Raw genomic sequence first — 25,810 nt, forward strand, 5'->3', positions numbered from 1 at the left:
AATGAGATACTTAAATTATGAAGAGATTGAAAAGCCTAGCTACACACTTAAGAGACACCAGAATGCCTAGTGGACAATTTCCTAATTTCTCCAGTGGCAGGAGCTGACTAGGCATGTTGCGGTGTTGTGCTTGCTAATACTTGATGGAAGTTGTAAATTCCCAGGTTAGAATATGAGAATCAACCATGAAAAAGCCATGGTTATGTGAATGCACCACCAAAAACATTTGGAACAGGTAAGGAGAAGGAAGAGAACAGAACAAATAAAGAGGAAGATTTACAGAAGACGGGAGACCAGATAGTTCTCAATATCTATTAGAAACAATATTGTTAACTGAAACACAAAGTATTGTAATGGGTCCTTTACATTTTCTTTTTTTAAAAAAACCAACTACTAGATTTTTTGGGGGGGGGGGAGAGAAAGAAAAGGAAAAAAGAATAGAAATAGACAAATTAACAAAATTGTCTACAGCTGCATGATATAGCAAACCAAAATGTCATTCATACGAATCTTTCATCTCCTGGTTGCTGTTACTAGTCTAAAACAATAATTGGATCTTGGCCTTTTAAAATTTCGGTTTTCTATCCTTGTTCTTTTGTTTATTCTTGTCATAATGACAAATGTACTTGGTTCAGCAAACATGCCAAGAGGAGGTATATTCAATTTAAATAAGTAAATACGTTAACAATGAACTCCAGCAATGAATTATGGCTACCGTCTAGAGGGCTGCATTCCAAGAAATGAAAGAGTTTGATATTTCAAATAGATGGAGGTATGAAATAATGCATTCTACACACTAAAATGGTGAAATGAGAAGCACAATTTTTCATACATATCAGAGGCAAAGTACTGGGGTGGTTTACTTTTTTAAAAACACAGTAAAATCAAATTATTGGGTTTTTCAAGCAAAGTAAGAGCAGCTCTGCTGGATCAGACAAAAACCCAGGAAGTTCATCATTCTGTTTTCGCAGTAGCCAGCCAGATGTCTATGGGAAGCCCAGTAGCAGCCCTCTTCCACTTATGAGCCCCAAGAAGGGGTGTTCACCTACTGTGATAATGGCAACAGATAGCCATCATGACTAGTACCAACTGATAGTCTTATCCTCCATGGATTTGTCTAATTCTCTTTTAAACCCATTCAAGCTAGTGAACGTTTTCTTGCATTCTTCTTTCATCTCTTGCATTCAATTAACATGATAGTGAATCTTATGAATAGAAAAATGGTTCCCAAAGTTATTAATTTATGGCTAACATTAATACATTTACACCAAATCTCAGAGTTAAGATGCAATCCACAACCTTTGCAATTACTATTATTCATTATTTATTCGCCTTCCACATGTATGTCTCGAGGTGATGTGCAGGACATAATAAAAACTGCTAAAAACAATTAAAGACATAATAGAAAATAACAGCAGATGAGTTGAAAAAGGAGAGGGAAGGAAAAACCCATGATAAGAGATCTGTTCACCCAGCTGGGAAAGCTTGTCAGAACAAAAATGTCTTCAACTGTTTCCAGAAAGTGCAGAGCATGGGCAAGTGGAAAGTGCAGCGGTAAAGGGGACCCCTGACCATTAGGTCCAGTCGTGGCCGACTCTGGGGTTGCGGCGCTCATCTCGCTTTATTGGCCGAGGAGGCCGGCGTACAGCTTCCGGGTCATGTGGCCAGCATTACTAAGCCACTTCTGGCGAACCAGAGCAGCGCACGGAAACGCCGTTTACCTTCCTGCCGGAGCGGTACCTATTTATCTACTTGCACTTTGACATGCTTTCAAACTGCTAGGTTGGCAGGAGCAGGGACCGAACAACAGAAGCTCACCCCGTCGCGGGGATTCGAACCACCGATCTTCTGATCAACAAGTCCTAGGCTCTGTGGTTTAACCTACAGCGCCACCACCTCGACAGGAATACTGTTCCACAAAACAGAGGCAGCCATATTAAAAGCCTTGCTCCAAGTTACTGTGGAATGGGCTTTTGATATCTTTGAAACTTGCAGGAGAAGCTCTCCCATGCTCTGCAGTGACTACTAGGTATTTAAGGGTTAAGGAGATCTCTCAAGTAACCTTATCCTGAAGTCCCACAATCAGGGCATTATATGCCTGCATAAGCAATCTAACTTGCCACGTTATTCACCAGCTGAAGCCTCTGGACCAACCTGAAGACTGCCTCACATAGTCAGTAAAAGATGTTACTGACACAAATCTTTATGAGCTACTGATCTGCAACCATCAACCACCAATTCACACCCAGTATTACTGATATTTCCAGGATAGCATTAAAGCATGCACACAGATTTTGTATTTACTAACCTTGTAGTTGAATGGTTCTCTATCAAATACCAGGCCGCAGAAAAGTTTTCACTGGTGAAGTCAGCACTCATCCCAGGAAACAGAGCTTCCAGCTCCTTTTGTGGAAACTTTCCTCTGAAAAGCAAATAAAAAATATTTACGGAAACAAGGCCAGGAGGAAGAATGCTCTCTTACGTATACAAACACAATGGATTGTCATTCAAATGAAAGTATCAAGCATTAACATTACAATCCCACATACAAGTTGCATGTGTCACGGGCATCGATGGATTTCAGGGCACTTTTCATGCAAATGTCTGCAGGTCTGTTTTAATGCCGCTGGGGATTTTTTAAAGCTCTGAGCATGTAAGTCATTGGCATGGCAGAGGGGAGGCATCACATCCAGAATGGTATTCTCCCATATAACTAATGGCAGGGGCACCCAGAGAAGCACTTCAAAAGACAAACTTAACATTTAGGTAGGCTCGTGTAGGGGAAGGCGGTCTATTGGGTACAGATTGAAGAGTTAAAACCAGCACTTTGAATTGTGCTGTGAAATGGGACTGGAAGCTAGTGTGGTTGTAACTGGCAAGGTTCCATTCAACCAGCCCCAGTCAACAATCTAGCAGAAGTATTCTGAAGCAATTGGAGTTTTCAACTGTCTCTCCTTCACCCGCTGCCGAAAGAAAGAAAGAAAGAAAGAAAGAAAGAAAGAAGAGCCCTACATACAACACACTGCATTAAACCGATCTGAATGTCATTTAAGCAAGCTCTATCATATTACACGGCTCCTTGATTCGCGTGAAACTTAACAACTACATTATGTTTCATGATGGATGAAACCTGTGACTAATTTGTTTTCCTGTATTAATCACCCCTGCACTTCTACTTATAGTAGTTAGCCATGGATCACCTGTTTAGAAAATTCACTGAGAGACCACAAAACAAGCAGAAACCAAACCTCTTGTTTCTAAACTACTCCAGCGAACTCTGCCATAAAAGCGAACACTCTACGGTGCATGGCACATTTAGAATAAAACAGAACCCCCTTTGAGTGAACATCCTGTTCTTAGACCTGAGTCATATGTTACCACTGAGGCATGGGAAGCAACCATGTCTGCTAAACCTAAGCCCACAAATTTTGTGTACAGACATTACCATTGCAGGGTGGACCACATGGAAATGGATCCCAAGCTTTTACAGTAATAAATAATTTTGCTTTCTCACAGAATAAAAATATTAAATTTATTATTTATATCCCACCCATCTGACTGGGTTGCCCCTTATTCCCTTTTATTTTTTATCTTCTTCCTGTTCATAAAATGGGAATAGAAACAGAAAACAAAATAACTTGGTATGAGTTTAAGGCTCTGTGCTATAACATCAGGTCAGAAATGGAAAAATGAAGAGGATATTCTGTCTTAGGGAAGGGTGTTGGTTTGGATGCCCCATTTATTTCCTTGGAACTACATGGTTCAATGAAAATTAGAGCCCTTTGCAGGTGGTTCAGTTTAGAGCCTATATAGCAATGTTAGAAACTCAGATACATAAGCTAGGCTGCAAATGGCCCCTTAAACCAGGGTTACAGTCACCAAAATGGAATGCCTAGTTGCCATTTTGGGGGCAGATGGCTCGAAAGTCCTATTTTTCAATACGGCTTTTTGGTTCCTGAAATTCATTATGTTTGTGCAGATAAAAATATATCAGATAGAATTCTATCCAATAGCCAAGTGTGAAATGTGCCTGGAACCTGGTGAATTCCGAATGCTAGCCTACAGACATGATGGAGACCTGGAACCACTTTTTCCTGCCCTACTCCAATACATCTTTTATTATGGGTCAATGTGGTTATAAGCAACACATGCAGATCGGATCCACACCATCAAGAACCCTTTAAATTGGGAAGGGACAATGATGTACTAAGGGTAGGGGCAATGACGTCTTTACCGCACTGATACTATGGAACACAGTAACAAAGGAGCATAGCAAGTTACCTTATACTGATTTCAAACAAGGGTCCCTCCCAAAGCTAGCTGGAGATGCAGAGAATTGACCCTTGGACCTTCTGCATGCACTGAGCTAGGTCCTTCCCTAACCTTTATTGCTCCCAATGCCAAATTACCTATTCATATAGAAACATATTGTTTTGAGGACAGGTATTGCTTACTCCTCCATATGTGTGCCTCAACTGTCGGAGGGTTGGGAAACCCAAATCTAATGCATCTAGCTATGGATAACATCTTGAAAGCTGAATAGTAGAGCTTAGATCATCAGAAACCACATGAGCGCTATTCTTCACTGTTCACAAGATTCTACTGGCTCAAATGAACTGAAGAACAGATATACTGTATCTAAATCACGCAGCAATTGTCAGGAATAAGGATGCCTTCCTTCCTCCATCCCCTGTCCTCCTGTCTTGCTATGGGTCCAAAGGCTATAATGTTACAGTTATGTTGCAAAAAATAGACAGCAGAGCTGCATCTTGCTACGTATAAAGGCAAGACTGTTTGTATTTTGCAAACTTTATTTACTTGCTTACTAAATGTATTAGTTAGTCTCCTGATAGCAAACACTATTCAAGCAATAACTATTTCAGTACATATTTAAAATATAAAAACTAAAATATAAAAAGCAAAATCACAAAAATCCAATGACAATATAAAAACAGCAATTCAACAATTAAAAACGGAGCTAAAACATTAACAAGAGGTAGACAGTCTTAAATGCTAAGGAAAGAAATGGGATTTTTTTAATTAAAAAAAACCCCTGCTAAAACAGAGGCTGTCAAAGTGGGCAGTAAAAAAAGAACAATGATTCCACTTGGCTCTGAATGTTGTTTTTTGTTTTTTTAACTGATATTGAAGCTTTCAGCTGAGTTCTTTTTAGTTTTGATTTTTTTAGTTTTAATCCTGTTACCCTTAATTTTTTAAAAAATAAACCACATTGGAGACCATTGTTAAGGCTGAAAGGTAGCATAAAAATGTTTGAATAAATAAGTAAGTAGAAGTCCCTTTAAAAATGAAATAACATTTCAGGATGTTGACTACCGAACCTAGTATCAATTTCTATGCTTCTGGAAGCTAATCACAAAATACACACAGGCTTATGAAAGCATGCCAAAAAGAAATCAAGTGAGACTGTGATAGGATGAGGACCATTGGGCAACGTCCATTAATAAAAACAGAATTGTATTCTGGTAAGTGGTTTCATTATCATAGCTCAGTTTGTCAAATGGACTGGATGACAGTATATGAGACAGTTGGCTCCACTCAAAGTGTGTTATGTTTTCATGGCATTCCACTGTCAAATTAATTTCTAGGACTTGCTTACTGGCTCAAGTACCATAGTCAGCCTGCAACAGTAACAATGGTGAGTCTATGATATCTGTCTTACTTGAGAGGTGAGAGTCAAAATACGGGGTGGCAAATGTCAGCTTGTAACCAAAGAGCGACCATGCTGAGCCGCCTGGAAAATGTAAAATGGCATTATGTATCTAATTTATCTTAAAAACAAAATAAAAGTGTCACATCAAGAAGAATGCAACTTCAAATGCTTTCGCTTTGGCTGGCTCCACTGGAGGTATGTCGAGAAGCAACACCATCTTTAGAATTTTGGGACGTTTCCACATAAAATAGCCTTTTAAAGGGGAATTCACACATGCATGTTCACCACTTGATTTCTTAGCACATGACCACTCAACAAAGCTCTGTGGTGGAGGTGCTAGGGCATGATTATCTATGGTAATGAGGATTCCCTATGGCTCATTCAGATATGGAAGTTGTTCACTCATTACGTCATCATTAAGTGATGGTACTGATGTTATGAATGAGCTGCCCATGATTTGCAATGCTGATTTATAAACTTCCAACTGAAAAGTTTCTAAAATTAAATTGAAATAAAAAGCATTGCGATTGGGGTCATATTGGGAGATCTTTAGTGATTAATCTATTCCACAAACGTAAGTCACTCCTCGGTTCTGCAGTCACTGAACAGTAAACACACCTTACACCAGAGCTTTCCAGACTTTTCATGTTGATGACACACTTTTTAGACATGCATCATTTCACAACACAGTAATTCAGTTTTACTAGCAAACTGGAGGTTAAACCAACCCCTTTCCAGCCCGGGAGGAGCGCAGGGAGTGTTTGCCCAACATACCTACACACTGTAACTGACACACTAATGTGCCGCGACACACAATTTGGAAAGCTCTGCCTTACACAATCACTTTTTCTGAGATAAATCCAAGTGAAACAAATTAAGGGAGTGTTGTTTACATTACTGATAAAACTAATCAGATTGATGTACTTTTGACTGCAGTTCCACCATTTGGGTTTCGCTTGCAGATGCTCCTGGATCCATTACTTTTCCTGGATAGTCAAGTGGTGACTATGGATAGATTTCTTTATTTTTAACGAGATTCGGCTGTTTTGGAAGTTATGGCCTCTTCTGGAGAAGACAGATGCAGCAGAGGCTATTCATGTCTTAATTACATGCAGATTTAACAACTGTGATCAGACCAAAAGCCTATCTAGTCCAAAAAGCTGAAAAGTAGGACATGAGGGTAGTGGCATTCTCTCAGCGTTCTTTCCTAGCAACTGGTATTCAAAATCATGGGATGATAGCCAATGATGGTCATACTCAGAGCAAACCTACTGAAGTCCATCGACATAAGAAACTTAAGTCCATTAATTTAAATGGATCTATTCTCAGTAGAGCGTAGTTGGATATCAGCCATGGTACCTCTAACCCTGAAAGTAAAATATAGTCATCATGACTAGTAACTCTTGATAGCCAGATCCTCCATGAATTTTTTAAGGCCCTCTAAGTTGGTGGCCATCAGCACATTTCATGGTAAATAATTCCAAAGTTCAACTATGCAACATGTACAGATCCCTTTCAATTTGGTTCTTATTACTGTCATTCCGCTCAATGTGCTCTTAAGAGATCACTGAAAAATTGAGTTATCCACAAAACTGAGTATTCAATCATTTGCTTTTTAACTTGGCTTACTTGGAGAGCTGTGAAAAGGATATTAACTGTTGGAGGAGCCATAGTGTTTGGCCAGTTCATCCTACCCATGCAGAACAAGAATTTGCTATAGCTGTGGTTAGGTGGGTTGTTTTTTTTGAGGGGGGGGGTAGCGTATCTATTTGGAGACCCCTAGCAGGACAGTCCTGGTGGGGAATCCCTAAAGGGGCTGACACCAAAGAAATGACTGCTTAGGGAGGCATTCTTTCACTGTCTGATAAGGCTGAGGCTACTCCCCCATGGCTACTGTTATGAATGAACTTGATTAGAAATGAGAGACTGGAAAAGGTGGGGGGAGTGTGAGTTATCCCAGTTCCCAAAAGGAATGCTGGGAATTACATCTGTGCCGAAACCTGCCCGTGAAAGTGAATGGTGGGTATTTGGATATTTGCTATACTGTTCTGATTGACTGTACTGCCTTTTTTTCTTTTGTACTAATATTTACTTTGTATTACTGTTATATTTTATATTGGCATTTTGTATTAATATTATGTTCAGCCCCAAAAGTGGTTAAAATATAATCTGTAATGTATAAACTGTTGCATAACATTTAATTCTTCTTTGATTTTTGATGCGCATGTATGTTTCATTATTACTGTTTTATAGCTTTTAAGGACAATCCATCTTCTTTCCAGCTCTTATCATCTTCTTTTTGTCACGATGATTTCCTCTTTTAAATTCATTATCAGTATGTTGATAATCTGCAGTGCTTCTGTTATTCTTCTAATCTCTCTTCTCTTTTTATACCTGTCATTGCTATTCTTCCTGGATGCCTCTGCTTGGCTCATCTAAAACTAACTGTGGAGAAGGAACTGCTGGACTTGCCTTTCAGTAGCCTGACCAGTAATTGGCTAGGATGGGATGCCAAAGTGCAGGGGTGGGGCTGGCAAGACTTGGAAAGCATTCAGACTCCTCCTGATGTCTCATAAGCCTCAGAAGTAATTGTGGAAATGGGGTAAGAAGAGGAGAGGTTTGAAGAAGACAGAGGCTGCCTCTTGAGGAAAGGATAAAGTAGGTGGTAGTCTGGGTTACTTACTTCCCCCTAAGAATGAGCAGGGCTCTTGAGGTTGGATGGGAAGACAGAAAAGGAATGCAATTTTTCCTTCTCCCTGAGTTATGGGTTGGGCACCTCTGGTCCTCTAGGTGCTGCCAGGCTACGCTTTCAGCCCTAGCTTGGAAACTGGGTGCGAGAATACTCCATTTAAGCAAATGCTTCAGAAGAAACAGTTTAATACTATTGCTTGCCTTGAGAGAATTTAGTTATATGGAGGGATTTGACAGGTTTATGTAAGAAGAAATGTAAATCTGTGCCTCACAAATAAAGCTTTAAAAAAGTTATCAACCACCCAGGGGTAATGATTCTGTGCACAAAGCCACGTAAAATCTATTTAAAAACTAAAACCAGGCAGTTCTACTGGACACTGTCAGTGAAAAGTCCCGTGAACTGGATTCCATAGGATTTTATAGGTCAAGAAGAGCCATTTTAAGTAAATAAAGACTGAATGGCAACCACCATAAACAAACTAAGTAACCATTCACATTCCCCCCCACCAGACTCATAGGAGCAAACGTTTGTACCAGCTGTATTCTGTTACTCATGCATGCAGAAGACCAGCAGAAAGGACGCTGGAGTAGACTAAACAGGACAAACCCAAAGGTGTTAACAAGGACTTTCTCCAATGGTAGGACAGAGGACAAGGATGGCCTTTGGAAACAGTCCAAAGGACAGCTAATGGCAAATCTGGACCCAGCCTAAGGGCAACACTGATGTGGCAGAACCTCACTTCACTATTGCTGACTGCATCCATATAAGATGGTGGGAGACAACAGAAGGACCTTCAACTGATGGCAAATACAGGGCAAAATCAGATCAAAGCTGAGCATTTTTATTCCATTTAACTGAAGAGCCCAGAGCACAATTAAATCACTGGAAATGTTTTAACACTGGCCAGATTAGGCCTATGAAGGCATCACCTTGCCTAGATTGCTATGAAGAGTTTTCTTTCCTTGTAAGATTTTGACTTCTGATGCTGACAATCAAAATATTTAACTGAACCTGCAGCTAGCTTCCCAGCTGAGCTGCTGAATGACAGCCTTCTTGTATTTACATATAAACAAAAAAATAAACTACCTCTGATAAAATTGTCAACTTTGCCTACACAAAAGAGGATTCACATACTCCATTAGGTGGCAGTGTATGCTTAGCAAGCTAGACCTTGCAGATGGAAACCATTTTTAAATTTACTAATAAAACGTCATGTAACGTTACTGCGAATATTTCAAGAAATGCCTAGGAAAGACATAGTAACTGAACACAAAGCACACACAGGCTTTGTACTATTATTCCCAGCCTGCCCTAGGCAGATGAAGTATACGTAGGATTGCTCATTACCGTCATATTTTAGGGAATGTGTATCCATGTCAGAGAAGAAAGGAGCTACGAATCAGTTTTATCAGCACAAAGTAACTGTATTGCTCAAAAAGACACAGTCCTATGACACTTTAAAGACAAATAAGTTTATTGTGGTCTGGGTTTTCACAACAAGTCTGAAACTTGAGTGACCTTGTTCTATAGTGGGTGTTAGGAGGGAGCAGGTAGCTTTCCTTGTGTGAACTTCCTCAAGTTAATTTTTTAAGGATCCAAGCATTAGCCATTAGGGAAGAATTGGTTCTCCACTGCTGCAGACATTTGCACTGCTACGCATATATTCCTCTTGGAAATTAAATAAAGTAACCTAATTTATACGGGATTGAACCTACAATACATAGTAACTACTGTCTGCTATATTTAGCAGAAACACTATACCTAGATTAGAAAGATTTTTGTTAAAATTGCTATTGTAGCACTGAGGTCACATGCCAGCCAAAACTACTATGTTGTCATATGTTGTATGCCAATATCCCTAAAGTTAGCTTTGTTTTGTTTTTTTAAAAAAGATGAGCACTATTTGCTGTGCTGGTTTGTCTGTAAGCCTGCCCCTTCTCTGTCTACTGTGCAAGTATCGAGGTTCAGCCTTGCTCAGACCTGGAGGTGGTTGTCTCCTCAATGGAAGAGGAGGACAAGGAGCCATCAGCAGACCCCTGTACCACCACTGACCCTAAGGAGCTCCTGAACACAGCCATGTCTACCACATGGCCAGAGATCTCTATACCCATTGTTCTCGTTCCTGGCTGGTTCCTTCACTACTAGTACTGCAGAAGTAGACAGGACAGTACACCAGACAGGAACCTCAGGGCCACTGGCAAAGTGCCCAGCTATCTGCATCTACTTCTTCATGGTATGTTCATCTGCAATATTAGAGTAGCATTGCAGCACTTAACTTGCTATGACAGCAAGTGGTTTAAATACAGTGGTGCCCCGCAAGACGAATGCCTCGCAAGACGAAAAACCCGCAAGACAAAAGGGTTTTTCGGTTTTTGCTACGCTTCGCTAGACGATTTTCCCTATGGGCTTGCATCGCAAGACGAAAGCCCATAGGGAAATCTCGGGGACCTTTTTTTAAATGCTGGCGGTGGGGAGCAAAGCCTTTTCCCCCCCTCCGGACTTCAGAAGAGGTCCAGGAAGGCCGGCGGGGGCGAAAGGCTTTGCTCCCCACCGCCAGCATTTTAAAAGCGGTCCGGGATAGCAGGGAAGCGCTTCCCGCTATCCCGGACGGCTTTTGAAGGCAGGCAGGGGGGGCAAAAGTCTTTGCTCCCCCCTGCCTGCCTTTCCGGGAGAGCAGGAACGCCTCCCCCCGCCGCCCGGCTTCAGGGCATCGTCCCGATGCCGGGCGGCGGGGCGGGAAAGCCTCCCCCCGCCGCCCGGCATCGGAACGATGTCCCGAAGCTGGGCAGAGGGGCGGGAAAGCCTTCCCCCGCCGCCCGGCTTCGGGGCATCGTCCCGATGCCGGGCGGCGGGGCAGGAACGCCTCCCCCCGCCGCCTGGCTTCAGGGCATCGTCCCGATGCCGGGCGGCGGGGCGGGAAAGCCTCCCCCCGCCGCCTGGCATCGGAACGATGTCCCAAAGCTGGGCGGCGGGGCGGGAAAGCCTTCCCCCGCCGCCCGGCTTCGGGGCATCGTCCCGATGCCGGGCGGCGGGGCAGGAACGCCTCCCCCCGCCGCCTGGCTTCAGGGCATCGTCCCGATGCCGGGCGGCGGGGCGGGAAAGCCTCCCCCCGCCGCCTGGCATCGGAACGATGTCCCAAAGCTGGGCGGCGGGGCGGGAAAGCCTTCTCCCGCCGCCCGGCTTCGGGGCATCGTCCCGATGCCGGGCGGCGGGGCAGGAACGCCTCCCCCCGCCGCCCGGCTTCGGGGCATCGTCCCGATGCCGGGCGGCGGGCCAGGAACGCCTCCCCCCGCCGCCTGGCTTCAGGGCATCGTCCCGATGCCGGGCGGCGGGGCGGGAAAGCCTCCCCCCGCCGCCTGGCATCGGAACGATGTCCCAAAGCTGGGCGGCGGGGCGGGAAAGCCTCCCCCCGCCGCCTGGCATCGGAACGATGTCCCAAAGCTGGGCGGCGGGGCGGGAAAGCCTTCCCCCGCCGCCCGGCTTCGGGGCATCGTCCCGATGCCGGGCGGCGGGGCAGGAACGCCTCCCCCCGCCGCCTGGCTTCAGGGCATCGTCCCGATGCCGGGCGGCGGGGCGGGAAAGCCTCCCCCCGCCGCCTGGCATCGGAACGATGTCCCAAAGCTGGGCGGCGGGGCGGGAAAGCCTTCTCCCGCCGCCCGGCTTCGGGGCATCGTCCCGATGCCGGGCGGCGGGGCAGGAACGCCTCCCCCCGCCGCCCGGCTTCGGGGCATCGTCCCGATGCCGGGCGGCGGGGCGAGAAAGCCTCCCCCCGCCGCCTGGCATCGGAACGATGTCCCGAAGCCCGGCGGCGGGGCGGGAAAGCCTCCCCCCGCCGCCCGGCTTCGGAACGATGTCCCGAAGCCCGGCGGCGGGGCCGCGAAGCCTGGGCGCGCTGGCAACTCTCCGCAAGGAGCGCTCCCGCTGCTTGCGGAGAGATCCGCGAAGCCTGTCCTGGACCTCTTCTGAAGGCAGGCGGGGGGCAAAAGTCTTTGTCCCCCCTGCCTGCCTTCCCAGGGGCTTTTAAATCGCCCCGGACAGCGGAGAAGTCCTCCGCTGTCCCGGGCGATTTTAAAATGCCGCCTGCCAGAAGAGGTCGGGGGAAGGCGGTTTCCATAGGAACGCATTTATTGATTTTCAATGCATTCCTATGGAAAACCGTGCATCGCAAGACGAAAAACTCGCAAGACGAAGAGACTTGCGGAACGAATTAATTTCGTCTTGCGAGGCACCACTGTATATATAAACTGTTTTTTATATGAATGCAACTACTGGAACCTTTGCATAAATGTGGCATTTGTGTATAAAAACACTAAGATTTGTGGTTAGGAGCATTTCAATAAAAACTAATTAGCATTTCAATAAAAACTAAAAGAAAAAAGACAGATGGATGGAAAATATATTTTTACTCTGCAACTCCTGCTGCAAATCCCAATCTAAACAGAATCACATAAAACTAACTAGTGCTTTTAACAGCTAATCTCAGGTCATTTGCCACCTCATCCTGTCATCCCCCACAGCTATTAAAATTGTCCACACTATATGAAGTCTTAACTAGATTTGTTATGTTTTATTACTGTAAACCACTTTCATATTCCTCTCTGTAAATAAAAAGTGGTGTGGAAATATTTTCATAAATAAAAATATGAACAACACTAATATTCAACATGTTATGAAAACTAAGGGTTGTATCCAATGTAAGCCCCACTCAAGAGTTCACACATTGAAATTAATGAACATGACTATCAGTTGAATTAATTTCAATGAGCCTACTCTGGGTAGGACTTAGTTGGCTAAAACGTGATCTGTTCTGGGGGGTTCCGCTTAACTTTCAAGAATAGATTTGGCGAGGGACTGGCACACATGCAGGGGGAAAGACCTGTTGCACATGCAGAAATTCTTGAGTTGATAGAGCATAACCTCAGACAGAAATATAACTATTCTTCCCATTTCCAGAATAAGAAACTGAAGAAACACTATCTTTCCATGGCAAAGTGAAATCAGACTATAGTCTTGCTTTCTTCAAATCTCACATTCTGAAATATTTTTGAATTCTTACAGGGAAGTCAGGTAAGAATGTAAATTGACACTACTTGGTACTCACTTGTCTATCTCAATACCAAGAGGATTAGCTGGGCGCAGAGACAAAGGGGGCATCCCTTTGTTCCTGTCAGTGCGCATGTCATAATAGTTAATTTCATCAACCCAGACTGCAGACTGATCCAAGATACCTTGAGAAAACAAAAGAGATATCCTTAGAAAAACATGCTCTGTCGAGCATCGTGAAGTTCTCATGCACTAAGTCAAAAAGTCCTACACGTATAAAATGCATACTTAGATAATTGTCTGGGGGGAAATAGGGTAAAAGGAACCTTGAAACACTGCTCCTACTCTGCCTCTGCAGCCAAAGAGTTTTAGAGAAATATGGTTCTCAGAGGATTTTATTTGGATTTCTCACCTACGACAGAAAATATGGTGGGTGGTTGTTGTTGTTTGCTTTCCTGGATCTATACTGCAAAAGGAAAACTTCAACTGGCAAAAAAAAATACATTTAATTTTGGCTCTACATTCCATCCTGCTTTAAAATGCACACGTGCCCAAATAGCATCAGAAAGATTCAAATATATTTTATGCTGCCAACTGCCGGTATATCATGTATATAATCATATAATCAAAGCAGTTTTATTAGAAACTCAGTGGAATGCCCATTGGATACAACAGAACATACCACTATACAGAAGTCCATGAGCTTGAGGTGCTAGTGTGAGAATAGCCTAATTTAAAAATTGATCAGCAACCAAGAGAAGCTCAAGTATTTTGAATTCATAAGATTTTACATAGAACAGCTCAAGTTCAAGGTCAGAATACTCTACATGGCCCTAGGTTCAATACCAACTTCAAGAACCAGGCATGGATAAAACCTATGCCTGAGACAGGTTGGGGAACTGTCAGAGTTGACAGAACTGGACTTGATAGGCCAATAGTATAAATCTGTATAAATACAGTCTTACGATTTGTTCAAGAAACCCACTTGCACATCCTATGAAGATTTTTTTTTATGAAACTTTTTTATTACAGAACAATACAGGAAGAGAAATAAATGGATAATACAACCATACCTATTTTATCAGGTTTCAGGAGTTTAAAAGAAACAGTGGAAGTTCCTTTGCCCCCTGACTTTGTAGTGACGATAATGTCCCCTTTGTCATTCTTAGCTTGACCTACTCGACACACAATTTTGCTGGCAGACATCCATTCAGCAGTCAGAAGACAGTTGTGTCCACAGATTGTCAAGCCTGAGAGAGTCACACAAAGCAGAGGAACAAATGTTGCTTAACAGTGAATATTTTTTATTTCATCATTATCGGGGGAACCTGAAATGCTTTCAGCCGACAAACGCATCTCAAGCATCCTATGGATTCACTCCAGAAAGATTTTTTTTTAAGTGTTGCTCTAAATACATAAACAGTAGCCAGTACAGAAATACTCAGTCTTGACCAATGGGTGAAAGTGACAATACAGATACAACACAGCAAGCTTGCTCAAAGTGAACAAGTGGCATGTTACTGTAGTGATTCTCAAAAGTAGAGGCATGAGACACTTGAAAGGGCAAATTAAATTTCCCCTGGCTGAAAACCTTTCACTGCATCCCTACTGACCCATCATTTCAACATCATCTGAGAAAAAGGAAGCTCAGGAAGAAATACCACAACAATACTTCTCCTGGGCTGGACTCAACCAAATAGTTCTGCCACAGGGCTCCCCCTTCTTCCCCACTCCTCAAAGCAAGCGGAAATACTAAAGCTAACTGAACGTTTGTTTTAGCACAACACTGAATTCCTCCCCTGGTATTTAGGAAAGGATCTCTTCAACTTCATGAAGAAAAACCAACAACATTTTATTGTCTATCAATTGTTTTCATAATACCACTACCGTAAATTATCAGCAACTGCACATTTCCAAATAAACTCTGCTGGATGCATACTACTGCCATTGAAACGGAAACAGCTTTCTTGAATTTACCTATTAGATCTGTTGGGCCCATTCCCAAGTTCTCTCCTCGAATTGTGACCTTTGTCCATGAGATGCCTTCATTGGGAGAAATGCCCGTCACAAGAGGGGGCTTGCGTGCATGAGACATTATAGCTTTCTTCTTTGATGAAAGACTGATATATTCAGCAGTCTAAATCAGAAAAAGTGAAATGTTTACATTGCACCAATTATGATAAAACCTAGAAATGCTCAATTGTGTGATTTAAAATGTCTTGATAAAGTGTGTTTAATTCTTAAGTGCTGATGGTTCCTAAGGAGTATCAAGATGAGACTTCTCAACTTTTGAATCAGGGCTGGGTCAGATGCATGGGGGTGCCCATCTGAAAACCCTGGGAACTCCCAGGATCACTGCCAGGCTCCCAGCCAACGCTGTCTGTGTGAACTGCTAGCTCCATGTGGGTGGCCTATACATGAATGCCCTGATTCCTGCTATACCAGTTGGACATTTAGATCCACACCCATGATGAGAATTAGGAATTAAAGTTCCATTTACTTGTGTCAGCAACTCCAATGGAACTACTTTTAGGGCAACATTACTGTATTGGGCATTCAGCTTGTTGTCAGAGCTATCTGAAACAAACCATGAGCCAAAATGATTCACATCAAAAGAAAGCATGAAATTACCTGCCACAGTGCCCTTCTTTCTACAGGATATATCTGGGTTGGGGAGACTTCAGGTGTGCACTATTGCAGTGTGCAAGATGGGGCAACACAACTGCACCATTCTTCTGCATGTGGCAGTGCTGCTGTTACTTGGGAGTATGGCAGCAAGGGATGCAGGAAGAAGTGGAATGGTAGTCACAGGTGAAAGCATGCATGTATCAATGCCTGCGCCAGCCAACTCAATGCTTCCCCTGCCCTTGTCATTGCATCCAGCAAGTGGAAACACCATCACCGCCTGGAGGGTGGCATAGCAGCGGTGGTCCATCTTTTGTACTGGGCTTGGGGTCATTTACTAGAAAGACAGATACACACACTAAAAAGAGCCTGGTTCAAAAGACTTGCACTTGGAATTAAATCAATTTGAGTACTAAATTTATTTAATTCTGTAGCATAATTTAGGGCATTGGGGGGCATTATTTCATTCCTGCTATTTTTAGCTTAAGTTTGGAATCAGAGCCCTTGCAGATCTACTGCAAATCTCCCAGGCCTTCTGCACTAGGCAAACTTAATGGCCACTTTGGCTTGAAAAGGTGACAGGAGGGACCCATGGGCATAACCCCCATGCCCAAAGCAATGGTAGCAACAATAAACTGCTTCAATGCTCAAATCCTTCACTAGCTTACTCCAGGGTAAAGCCTCGCTTGAAACGGTACTTTCAAGTGAAGCAAGGTTAGGATTAGGCATTGCAAGTGCTGCATCAAGTACAGCCGTACCTTGGAAGTCGAACGCCTTGCGAGACGAACGTTTTGGCTCCCAAACTCTGCAAACCCAGAAGTGATTGTTCCAGTTTGCGAATGTTCTTTAGAACTCGGAACGTCTGATGTGGCTTCCAATTGGCTGCAGGAGCTTCCTGCAGTCAATCAAAAGCCGCACCTTGGTTCCTGAATGTTTTGGAAGTCAAATGAAAGGATTCTGTTTGGCTTCCAAAGTATGACTGTACAAGGATGCTGAACCAGAGCATGTTTCATGCACGCTGTCTGAGTTGTGACACTAGGCTGGCCATGACCCAGAGCCTGGTGGCCCAGAAAGCCCAAAGCGCACGGTGGCCTCCCAAGGCTCTCCCACGAGCCGGCTAGTGGGGTATGCATGTATGGTGTGTGTACAGTGGTACTTCAGGATGTGAACAGGATCTGTTCCGGAGCCCCGTTCACATCCAGAGGCAAACGTAACTTGTGACAGCACGTCTGTGCATGTGCACATTGCTTTTCGCCGCTTCTGCGCATGACGTCATTTTGAGCGTCTGCGCATGCGCAAGCGGCGAAACCTGGAAGTAAAACGCTCCGTTACTTCCGGGTTGCCGCAGAGCGCAACTTGAACGCACTCAACATGAAGCATATTCAACCTGAGGTATGACTGTACTTGTATTATTATTATTTCATAATATGAATAATTAGTTCATATTAAAATTCATATTATTATTATTGCATGGTTGCATTATTATTTCATATGTGTGTGTGCTTGTATTATATGTAGTGTGTGTTTGTGTATATACATATATACATATATATGTATATGTGTGTGTGCGTGTGTGTATATATATATATATATATATATATACACACATATTCATATATATATATGTATGTATGTATGTTTGCATACCGCCCTTCATCTGAAGATCTCAGGGCCGTTCATAGCATAAAAACACAAGATAAAAACAGAAAATGCATAATACAAACAAAAAACCCCTCCCAGTTAACTCCCTTCCCCCACTCTCTTCCTTGGCAAAATAAAATAATATAAAAATAAAAGCCCCACCCAACCCGTCAGCCGGGCTTTCCCTCAGCGCCCTCAGCTGAGCTGGAAACGGAGGAGGCGGAGAAGGACCCTCTCCCAACCGTCAACCGCCACCTGAGGCAGGAAGCCTGCAACCAGCGCCGCCGCCCCGCTCCCTAAAACGCCACTCAAGCAGAGACCTACCTCCCGCCGGAAGCGCAGCTGGCGGAAAAGGGGCGGAAGGAGCGCTACGCGAGGGGGCTCTGACGCCGCCACGCACGTGACGCGACGGAGCGGAGGCCGACGCACATGACGTGACCGGGGCGAGGGCCGGCTGGCTGGCTAAGCCGGCACTGCCACTCAGCCGTCCGCAGCCAATGGTTTGCGAGAGGAGGGATCGGCAGAGTTCTTTGCCCCGCCCCTCCTCCTCGCTCCTTTCCATGTCCCTCGCCAGGGTCGAGCGCGCGCGTTATGTCCGTGCAAATTGAGTTATTGCTGCTTCTCCTCCATCGGCCTTGTGGCAGAATGATACATTTCCTTTTTTTTTAATTATTCGTTCAGTAGCAAAGCATTCAGAAAACAATTGTCCTTATGCTGTTGGTTCAGGTATGCTACTCCAGATTTCAGTATGTTATTTCACTGTTAGCTTGTTAACACTGCGGTATTTGCAGTGCTCCCTCCACGAGAGGCTCTGGACGGAAAGTTCACAGCGCAATGTGGTTGTTTCAAACAAGGCGAGGAGACAGGTCGTTGAAGCTAGGAGGGCAGCGAGTGCTGGAATTTGCAAAACCATCTACTGTACCCTGGTGACCTGCAGAGTTACCAACCTTCCTCCCAGATTGCCGCAATTTAGGGGCAGTGGGGTAGTGCAGGGATAGAATTCCTCCATCAGTGCAAGTTACAGGTAGGTAGCCGTGTTGGTCTGCCGTAGTCGAAACAAAATTTTAAAAAAAATATTCCTTCCAGTAGCACCTTAGAGACCAACTAAGTTTGTTATTGGTATGAGCTTTCGTGTGCATGCACACTTCTTCAGATACACTGAAACAGAAGTCAGTACAACATGACCCCATCTGATTTGCTCAGCGTGGCTTGTTTCCCTACTTGTTAATATTTATTTAGAACATCCAACAATGTGCAAGGAGCTTCCTGGAACTATAGTCCAGACTCAGAGCGTTTACACACAGGTGGGATGTTAAAACTAATGCAAAAAATAAATAAACTAATGTTGTTGAACTGATACTTGCAGTGGGGTTTGTGTTTGTGTGTGTGTGGAGATTGCAACTTTCTAACGTATTGAAAGTTTGAAACTCTGGCAACAGGCCAAAGTGTAAGAACATGAATACTGTGCAAGGAGCACAAATTCACTGAGTTACCCGAGTAAAATACATCCTTAAGACATGTTGGGGGAACAATAATCCTAGGGTCAAAAATAAAGGCCCAAACTATTATTATTATTTTTTAAAGCAATATTAATATGAAGGAAATTATATGCTGAATATTTATTTTCTCCGTATTTATTCTTTCTTCCCAGTTCCACTTTCCCCTTAGTCTATAATGCCAAGGCATTCAGGTGATGCACTGGAATTAAGACTATACTAGACAGTAATATTAGAAAATATTGCAGCACGCTTTATTGGATTTCAGAAGCTGGCACACTCTACCTCTTTCCATTACAGTATGAATTCATGTAATGAAAATGCTGAGCCTCCCAAAATCTAATATTTTTGCTCAGGTATTTCCGTGCTTATTGCAGAACACTTTTTTAAAAACTGCACTGGAATGGTGAGCATGAAGAAAAGACTCCAGAGCATTATAGTGCTTTGAGTTTGACCAGTGTCCATTATCAGCAAAATAAGTAAATTTAAAAGAAGCAAAGCTTGGGCAATGAAAACATTGTGTTAGGATCGTTACACAATAATTACATCTTTGAGTGCTTAATATATTTATCAGTTGGTTAAATTTGCACATGAGAAAGCAGTATATCTACAAAAAAGTATTGTTTTTAAGAAGATGTATGCATGAGGGGAGAAGTGACTCCATCTCAGGCTGAGCAATTTCTGACTGCTTAGCCCCTCTCCCTGGTTTTAGAGGCCATCTGTGGGAACCAGTAAAGAAAGACTCTTCACCATGGACTGAGCAAAGTTCAACTGCTCAGTGTCTAGCTGCAAGTACAGACCTCCACAGCAACAAAGCAAAGCTGATTTGTGCAGCGTTCATCCTCAGTGTGATAGGAGAACAGCGCTTGGGTCAGCACCAGTCAGAGCAATCCCTATGTAGGAGCAGCAGTTTTGTCCCAGTTGCAAGTGAAGGAGACTGGTTGTACTGGGGTTTTTGCAATAGAGTCCTCTGAGCCAGAGGATGGCAATACAACATCCTTAGGCTGGTGGGGTACTGGCACCAAGGTATAGTCTTGTGGCAGTGCTTCTGTCTGCAATTTCTCCTCCGACCCCACATCCTTGAACTCATCTGCTGAAGATGGGGAGTTTGACTCCAAGGCTGTGATACTCAACTAACTTCAAAGAAACTCAGTGGGCCTCCTGTCCCACTGGCAACACCAGGGAGGACCAAGAATATGAGTGAGAAATGTTTGGGTCTGAATTTTAATTCTTTCTTCCTTGGTATAATTTTTTTAGTAGGTAAATGGATGAAATCGCATTTTGGTCATTACAGAGGTCTTAAATGTATTCTGTCTTCTGTTGATATTGTAGTGATATGGAAAGCACTTTGGAATCTTCTTAAACATAAACGTGTATAAACACTGCTAATAAATGTTACTTCTGAGTATGGGTCAAAAGTTTTTGAACGTGATTGAATGGTGCAAATATTTTGTAAGCTGCTTTAAGAACCACATAAGGATAAAAGTATTCTGAATGTGTGAGTCTTAGAAAGCATTGTCTTAAAAAATAGTCACCCTGCTGTCTCATGTTTTAAAAGTGTAACACCTATATGGCATTATTATTGCTTTACTTCTTATGTAACTGGTTTGCTGAACAACACGACATCCATTCCAACTGGTCATTGTAAGAACAAAGCAAGCTGCTTTAGACCGACTGAAGATGATCTGCCCATCTAGTTCAATATTATCTACACTGACCACTGAGCTATGACCCTTCCCCAAAGAACTTATATTTAACTTTGTTAAATTAAGATTTGATGACTGTTTACATTTTTTCTCCCCTCTTCTCCCCACCCCTGTGTGTCATGTCACTTGCATTGTAACCTGCAGGCAGTGACTGAAACAGTGAACCTTTTCACTTCTTCCAAGCTGTGATCTGAGATCACTGCAGATAATACAAAAACAAATTGAGGAAAATTAGAATTCAACATAAATGCAGAAATATAGTAGACACAAGTTAAAACAGTAAGGCACTCCCCCCCACTCCACCTCAATACATTTTTTTTTTAAAAAAATGATGGTGATATTCCTTAATCTCTTTGGAGAGCTTTAGCCCACAGATTTGCAAGAGCCTTCACCACTGCTATGAATATTACAGCCTTCAACGCTGCATCAATAATACTAAGTTCATTCCTGCAAGTCTGCCAGAAAAGACTAGGAATGAATAAGCTAAACAATGCTGGAATTCCAAGTCATATTAAGAGTGAATGCATGTTTATTTGAATAATGAAAGGAGACTTGTCATTTTAAGCAAGTATTGGTCGTGAATGTTACATTTGGTTCAAAAAAAATTTTCTCAAATATCTCTAAGCTACTTAAAATGAAAAGATAAGCACGCATAAAGAAACAGTCTAAATAACTAAAGGTTAATTTGCCTTATCTTGTCGTAACTGGCGTTCACGTCAAGCAAATATTAGCAAATGACAAGTCATTTTAACTCTGAATAGGGTTTTTTTGTTTTGTTTTTCAGTACAATCCTCTATGTCTTTACTCAGAATTAAGTCCCATTGAGCATATTTCCAGGTAGGAAACTGTATAGGGTTGCAGCTTTATTCTAGCATTCCTAATGTGCTTTACTATCCCAATAAACAGGTCTTTGAAGCAGTTTACGGTATAATATCAATACGTACAATAAATAAGAAAATAAAAGCAGATTTCTGGCATTTCACCAATTCTAAAGCAGTGAGCAAAATAAAATGTAAATTAATGGGAAAGGGTCAAAATATGAATATGAGATTGCACAACTTGAGGTTCATTGCCTGACCCAAATAGATCTGGAATCTAGATTACAAGTTTGTATGTCACAGCTAAACACACACACACCTTTAAAAAGACCTGTATCAGACTTCATAGCTACAGTACATATTACCAATATCTTAAAATTCCTGCATTAAATAACCCACAAAAAGTACATCTTCCAGGATTCAGAGACAGAGAGAGAAAAGGAGAGAGGGAGATCCTATCTTGACATAGTAAAACCAAAATAATCACAGCACTCAGCAATGCCATTAACATTTCTGAGTCACAGGGGATTAGCAGGCTGGACTTGAAGCAGATGCTGCAAAGGCACTTGGTCGAGGAGTTCAGCACATATTTCAGACTGCGCTGCAGCTGTGAGGGATTGCTGCCACTAACTGTGGAATCAAGCTCAGGAGAAACTCTGGGCACAGTTCCGGCATCCGAAATAAATTAAAGTAAACAGAGTTGCTCTCTCTCATCCACCCTGTTAGCAGCCTCTCGGCCAAGCTGGAGACCACACACCCAGACCACACAGCACCAGCTGAACTCACTCGCACGCAACATCAAGAGGCTGTCACTCAGTTGAGGTACCGGCAGGGTGGGGGGTGGGAAAGTGTGTGTGTATTTAAGAAAGCTGCTTGTCGCCTCCTCCTTCTCCTATCTGTACAGCTGGCTTGAGGGCTGTGTGGTTTGGCGAGGAGGGATGTGGGGATCCTCAGGCCTTGCTGAGAGCACCGAACAACGGTCATGGCCTTTTGTCGTGATACCTTGGGCACCTCCTGGCAGCAAACTCACAAGAGCTTCCGCTTAATGACTGTCCCATCACAGGTTCTTACGAGAATTGATCATGTCCATTTTAATGGATGTGGGTTCTTCCTCGGATATTACAGAAATGACCATTAGAGAGAGCTAGCGCAGCATAGGAAGAAAGGGACTTCGGCATGAGCTACGAAGTCCTGGTTCAAACTTTGCTTCTAGTCGGTCACTAATCTGGACATGAAAAGCAAGGCGCTGCAACAGAATATTGCAGTATGTTGTGTTTGTGATCAGGATTCCAGACCATTCATTCCATTTCCCTTCTTGGCCTGCACAGTTTTGCTCTTGCCCCCCACCCTTCAGTGGTCAGTGAGCATTCCAGTCTTTGGGCTATTTGTCTATTTTCATTTTGAGGGTTTTCTCTCCATTGCTGAGCAAAGTTGGGTGATGGGGTGTTACATATGCCCAGTTGTAGCTGGATTATCTAGACAGATATCTCAGTGTGAACCAGGAAATGACTTACCCAGACAATTAGTTGATCAACTCTACACTTTATACAGCGATGCATCTTTTCCTCCTGCTCTTTGGAAATCCTTCTGTGGACTTTATGCTAGCTGGGGTAGACCAGTAGCCAGGAATATGTTCCACCAGCTTCAACTGTGGTGTAGTGGTTAAGAGTGGTAGACTCGTAATCTGGTGCGTCTCTGCTCCTCCACATGCAGCTGCTGGGTGACCTTGGGCCAGTCACACTTCTCTGAAGTCTCTCAGCCCCACTCACCTCACAGAGTGTTTGTTGTGGGGGAGGAAGGGAAAAGAGAACGTTAGCCGCTTGGAGACTCCTTCGGGTAGTGATAAAGCAGGATATCAAATCCAAAATCCACCTCCTCCACCTCCTTGGTTCTGGAACTTAATCTGTTCCGGGAGTCTGTTCGACTCCCAAAACCATTTGAAAACCAAGACGCGGCTTCCGATTGGCTGCAGGAGCTTCCTGCATTCAAGCGGAAGCCATGGAAGCCACGTCGGACATTTGGCTTCTGAAAAGCGTTCACAAACCAGAATACTTACTTCTGGGTTTGTGGTGTCTGGGAGCTGATTTGTTTGACAACTAAGCCATTCGACATCTAAGGTACCACTGTATATTTATTTATACCCCTCTTTTTCCCCTGGTGGGACTCAAGGAAGCTTAATGATAAAAAAAAGAATCACTAAAAACATAGAAATGACAATAGTTTAAAAGCAATTAAACGTTGATAGAATTAAAACTACAGACACCTATAAAATTTAAATACACAAATGATTACAATAAAAACAACATGGCATGAGCCCTTTCATTAAAACCAGTCAGTTCCCAATCTTTACCTACTGGTGGAAGGAAAGCAAAGAGGGAGCCAGTTTAGCTTCTCTGGGGAGCACTTTCCAGAGTCTGGGAGCAGCCACTGAGAAGGCCCTTTAGAGGTTTTAACCTTTAAAGTCTTAAATTATTTGAACTGGAGCTATTTGAAGGGCTGCCTGCATATACAGTGATATCTCAGGTTACAGACGCTTCAGGTTACCGATGCTTCAGGTTACAGACTCCACTAACCCAGAAATAGTACCTCGGGTTAAGAACTTTGCTTCAGGATGAGAACAGAAATCGCACGGTGGCAGTGGGAGGCCCCATCAGCTAAAGTGCTACCTTGGGTTAAGAACAGTTTCAGGTTAAGAACGGACCTCCTGAATGAATTAAGTTATTAACCCAAGGTACCACTGTATATATCAACTTGCCAGCCCATAATATCTACAACAGAGTCCTTCCTCACCTGTCTTCCCTTCAGATCAATGAAGTTTTCAGGGTTGAGGGGAGGACCTTTTCTGTGGTGGCCCCAGTGCTCTACAACTCTACCAGTAACCCCCAGAGAAGGCCACCTAGCTTAGTCATTCCAAAAGGCCTTGAAGACTTACCTATTTCAGATGGCACGCATAAGAGCTGTATTTTCTTTTTGATGTGGGCATTCTTCTGTATTCCCTGAACAGCTGGTTTTGTGGAAATCATGTTTTACATTATGGGCTGGGTCTTTTTATTACTGCCAGGGAGATTTGTAGTAATGCTATTTGCTTTTATGCTTTGTTCTATTTTTCATTATTATGTAAGCCTCCCTGAAAGATTTGTATTCATGAAAGTGGCCTATAAATATTTTAAAATAAATGAAATAATAAATCTACAAAGTCATGATGTGTCAGCATGTTTTCAGGAGTAAGATCTGGGGATCATATTTACAATGCATGGTGGACGTTGTCAGACATGCTGTTTATTGTAAAAAGGGTACCCACTTAATGGTTACAAATTGTAATTGCAACTTTATATGATAACTTGTATGTTAAAGCACTGGTGGAGTGCTAAAGCAACAATAAATTCAACTGAAACATGCATATTTTCAAGTTTAATAAAGAGATTTGTGCAACACAATTCTATTCAGGTTTATCCAGAAGTAAGTCCCACGACATTCAATGAAGTATATTCACATATGCATAATACAGCAGCATTACAGAAGCTGTCACACAATTTTTACACATGGACTGTGTACAAATGAAATTTAAGGTGTTGCTTTTGTAACAAACCAGCACTTGCCTACCTGAATATTTTGATTGGAGGTGAATGAGATGGTGAAAGCAAACTGTTCTTAAGCCATGTAAAAACCTTTTTGCTTGAGCTTTGGTTTATTTTTAAGAAAAGGATTTGTTTTTATTGTGATTAAAATCAGTTTCAGTTGCCTTGCTGTAAATCAACCCATCCTGTTACACATAAAAGGAAAGATCATATTAAATGCAATATTAAAGGCATATCCCAGTGAAAATATACATGACCTTGGGTAGAGCTCAGAAAGCAGGATGGTCATAGATAGGGACTGAAAAACAGGCTTATCAATCCATGGGAAAAAGTACTCATTTCTAGCAAACTGTTTGTTAGAAGCTCGAAGTGACAAGCGAATCCTGAACATCTTTTGGGTGGCTTTCCTATAGTAAAATGTTTTGGCTAGATGTTTTAATAAAGAATGGATAAAAGCGTTGCAATCCAGCTTCATGTCACAAGACCCCACAGATACTCAGCCTGAAGACTAGACTGGGGCATTGCTGCCATCAACAGTAC

At 43.0% G+C, this 25,810-nt stretch overlaps 1 protein-coding gene across 3 annotated transcripts in view; it reads right to left on the bottom strand.

Moving 5' to 3' along the window:
* Nucleotides 1-18,085, bottom strand: part of EXOC2 (exocyst complex component 2) — a 78,400-nt gene extending 60,315 nt beyond the window's left edge. The window contains exons 1-5 of one of the 3 annotated variants that reach the window (XM_081918177.1): nt 17,997-18,085; nt 15,384-15,543; nt 14,480-14,656; nt 13,465-13,591; nt 2,309-2,422 (exon numbers count right to left, since the gene is read on the bottom strand). In XM_081918177.1, coding sequence (XP_081774303.1) covers nt 2,309-2,422; nt 13,465-13,591; nt 14,480-14,656; nt 15,384-15,501 — 536 coding nt within the window. In that variant the 5' untranslated portion in view covers nt 15,502-15,543; nt 17,997-18,085. Of the gene's footprint in view, nt 1-2,308; nt 2,423-13,464; nt 13,592-14,479; nt 14,657-15,383; nt 15,544-17,834; nt 17,976-17,996 lie in introns of those variants that run through there. The other 2 variants (XM_081918176.1, XM_081918178.1) reach the window with 2 other exon arrangements.
* Between the last annotated feature and the right edge of the window lie 7,725 nt (nt 18,086-25,810).

This window comes from Podarcis melisellensis (assembly GCF_964234715.1).
Source record: "Podarcis melisellensis genome assembly, chromosome: 7".
NCBI classification, from domain to species: domain Eukaryota; kingdom Metazoa; phylum Chordata; class Lepidosauria; order Squamata; family Lacertidae; genus Podarcis; species Podarcis melisellensis.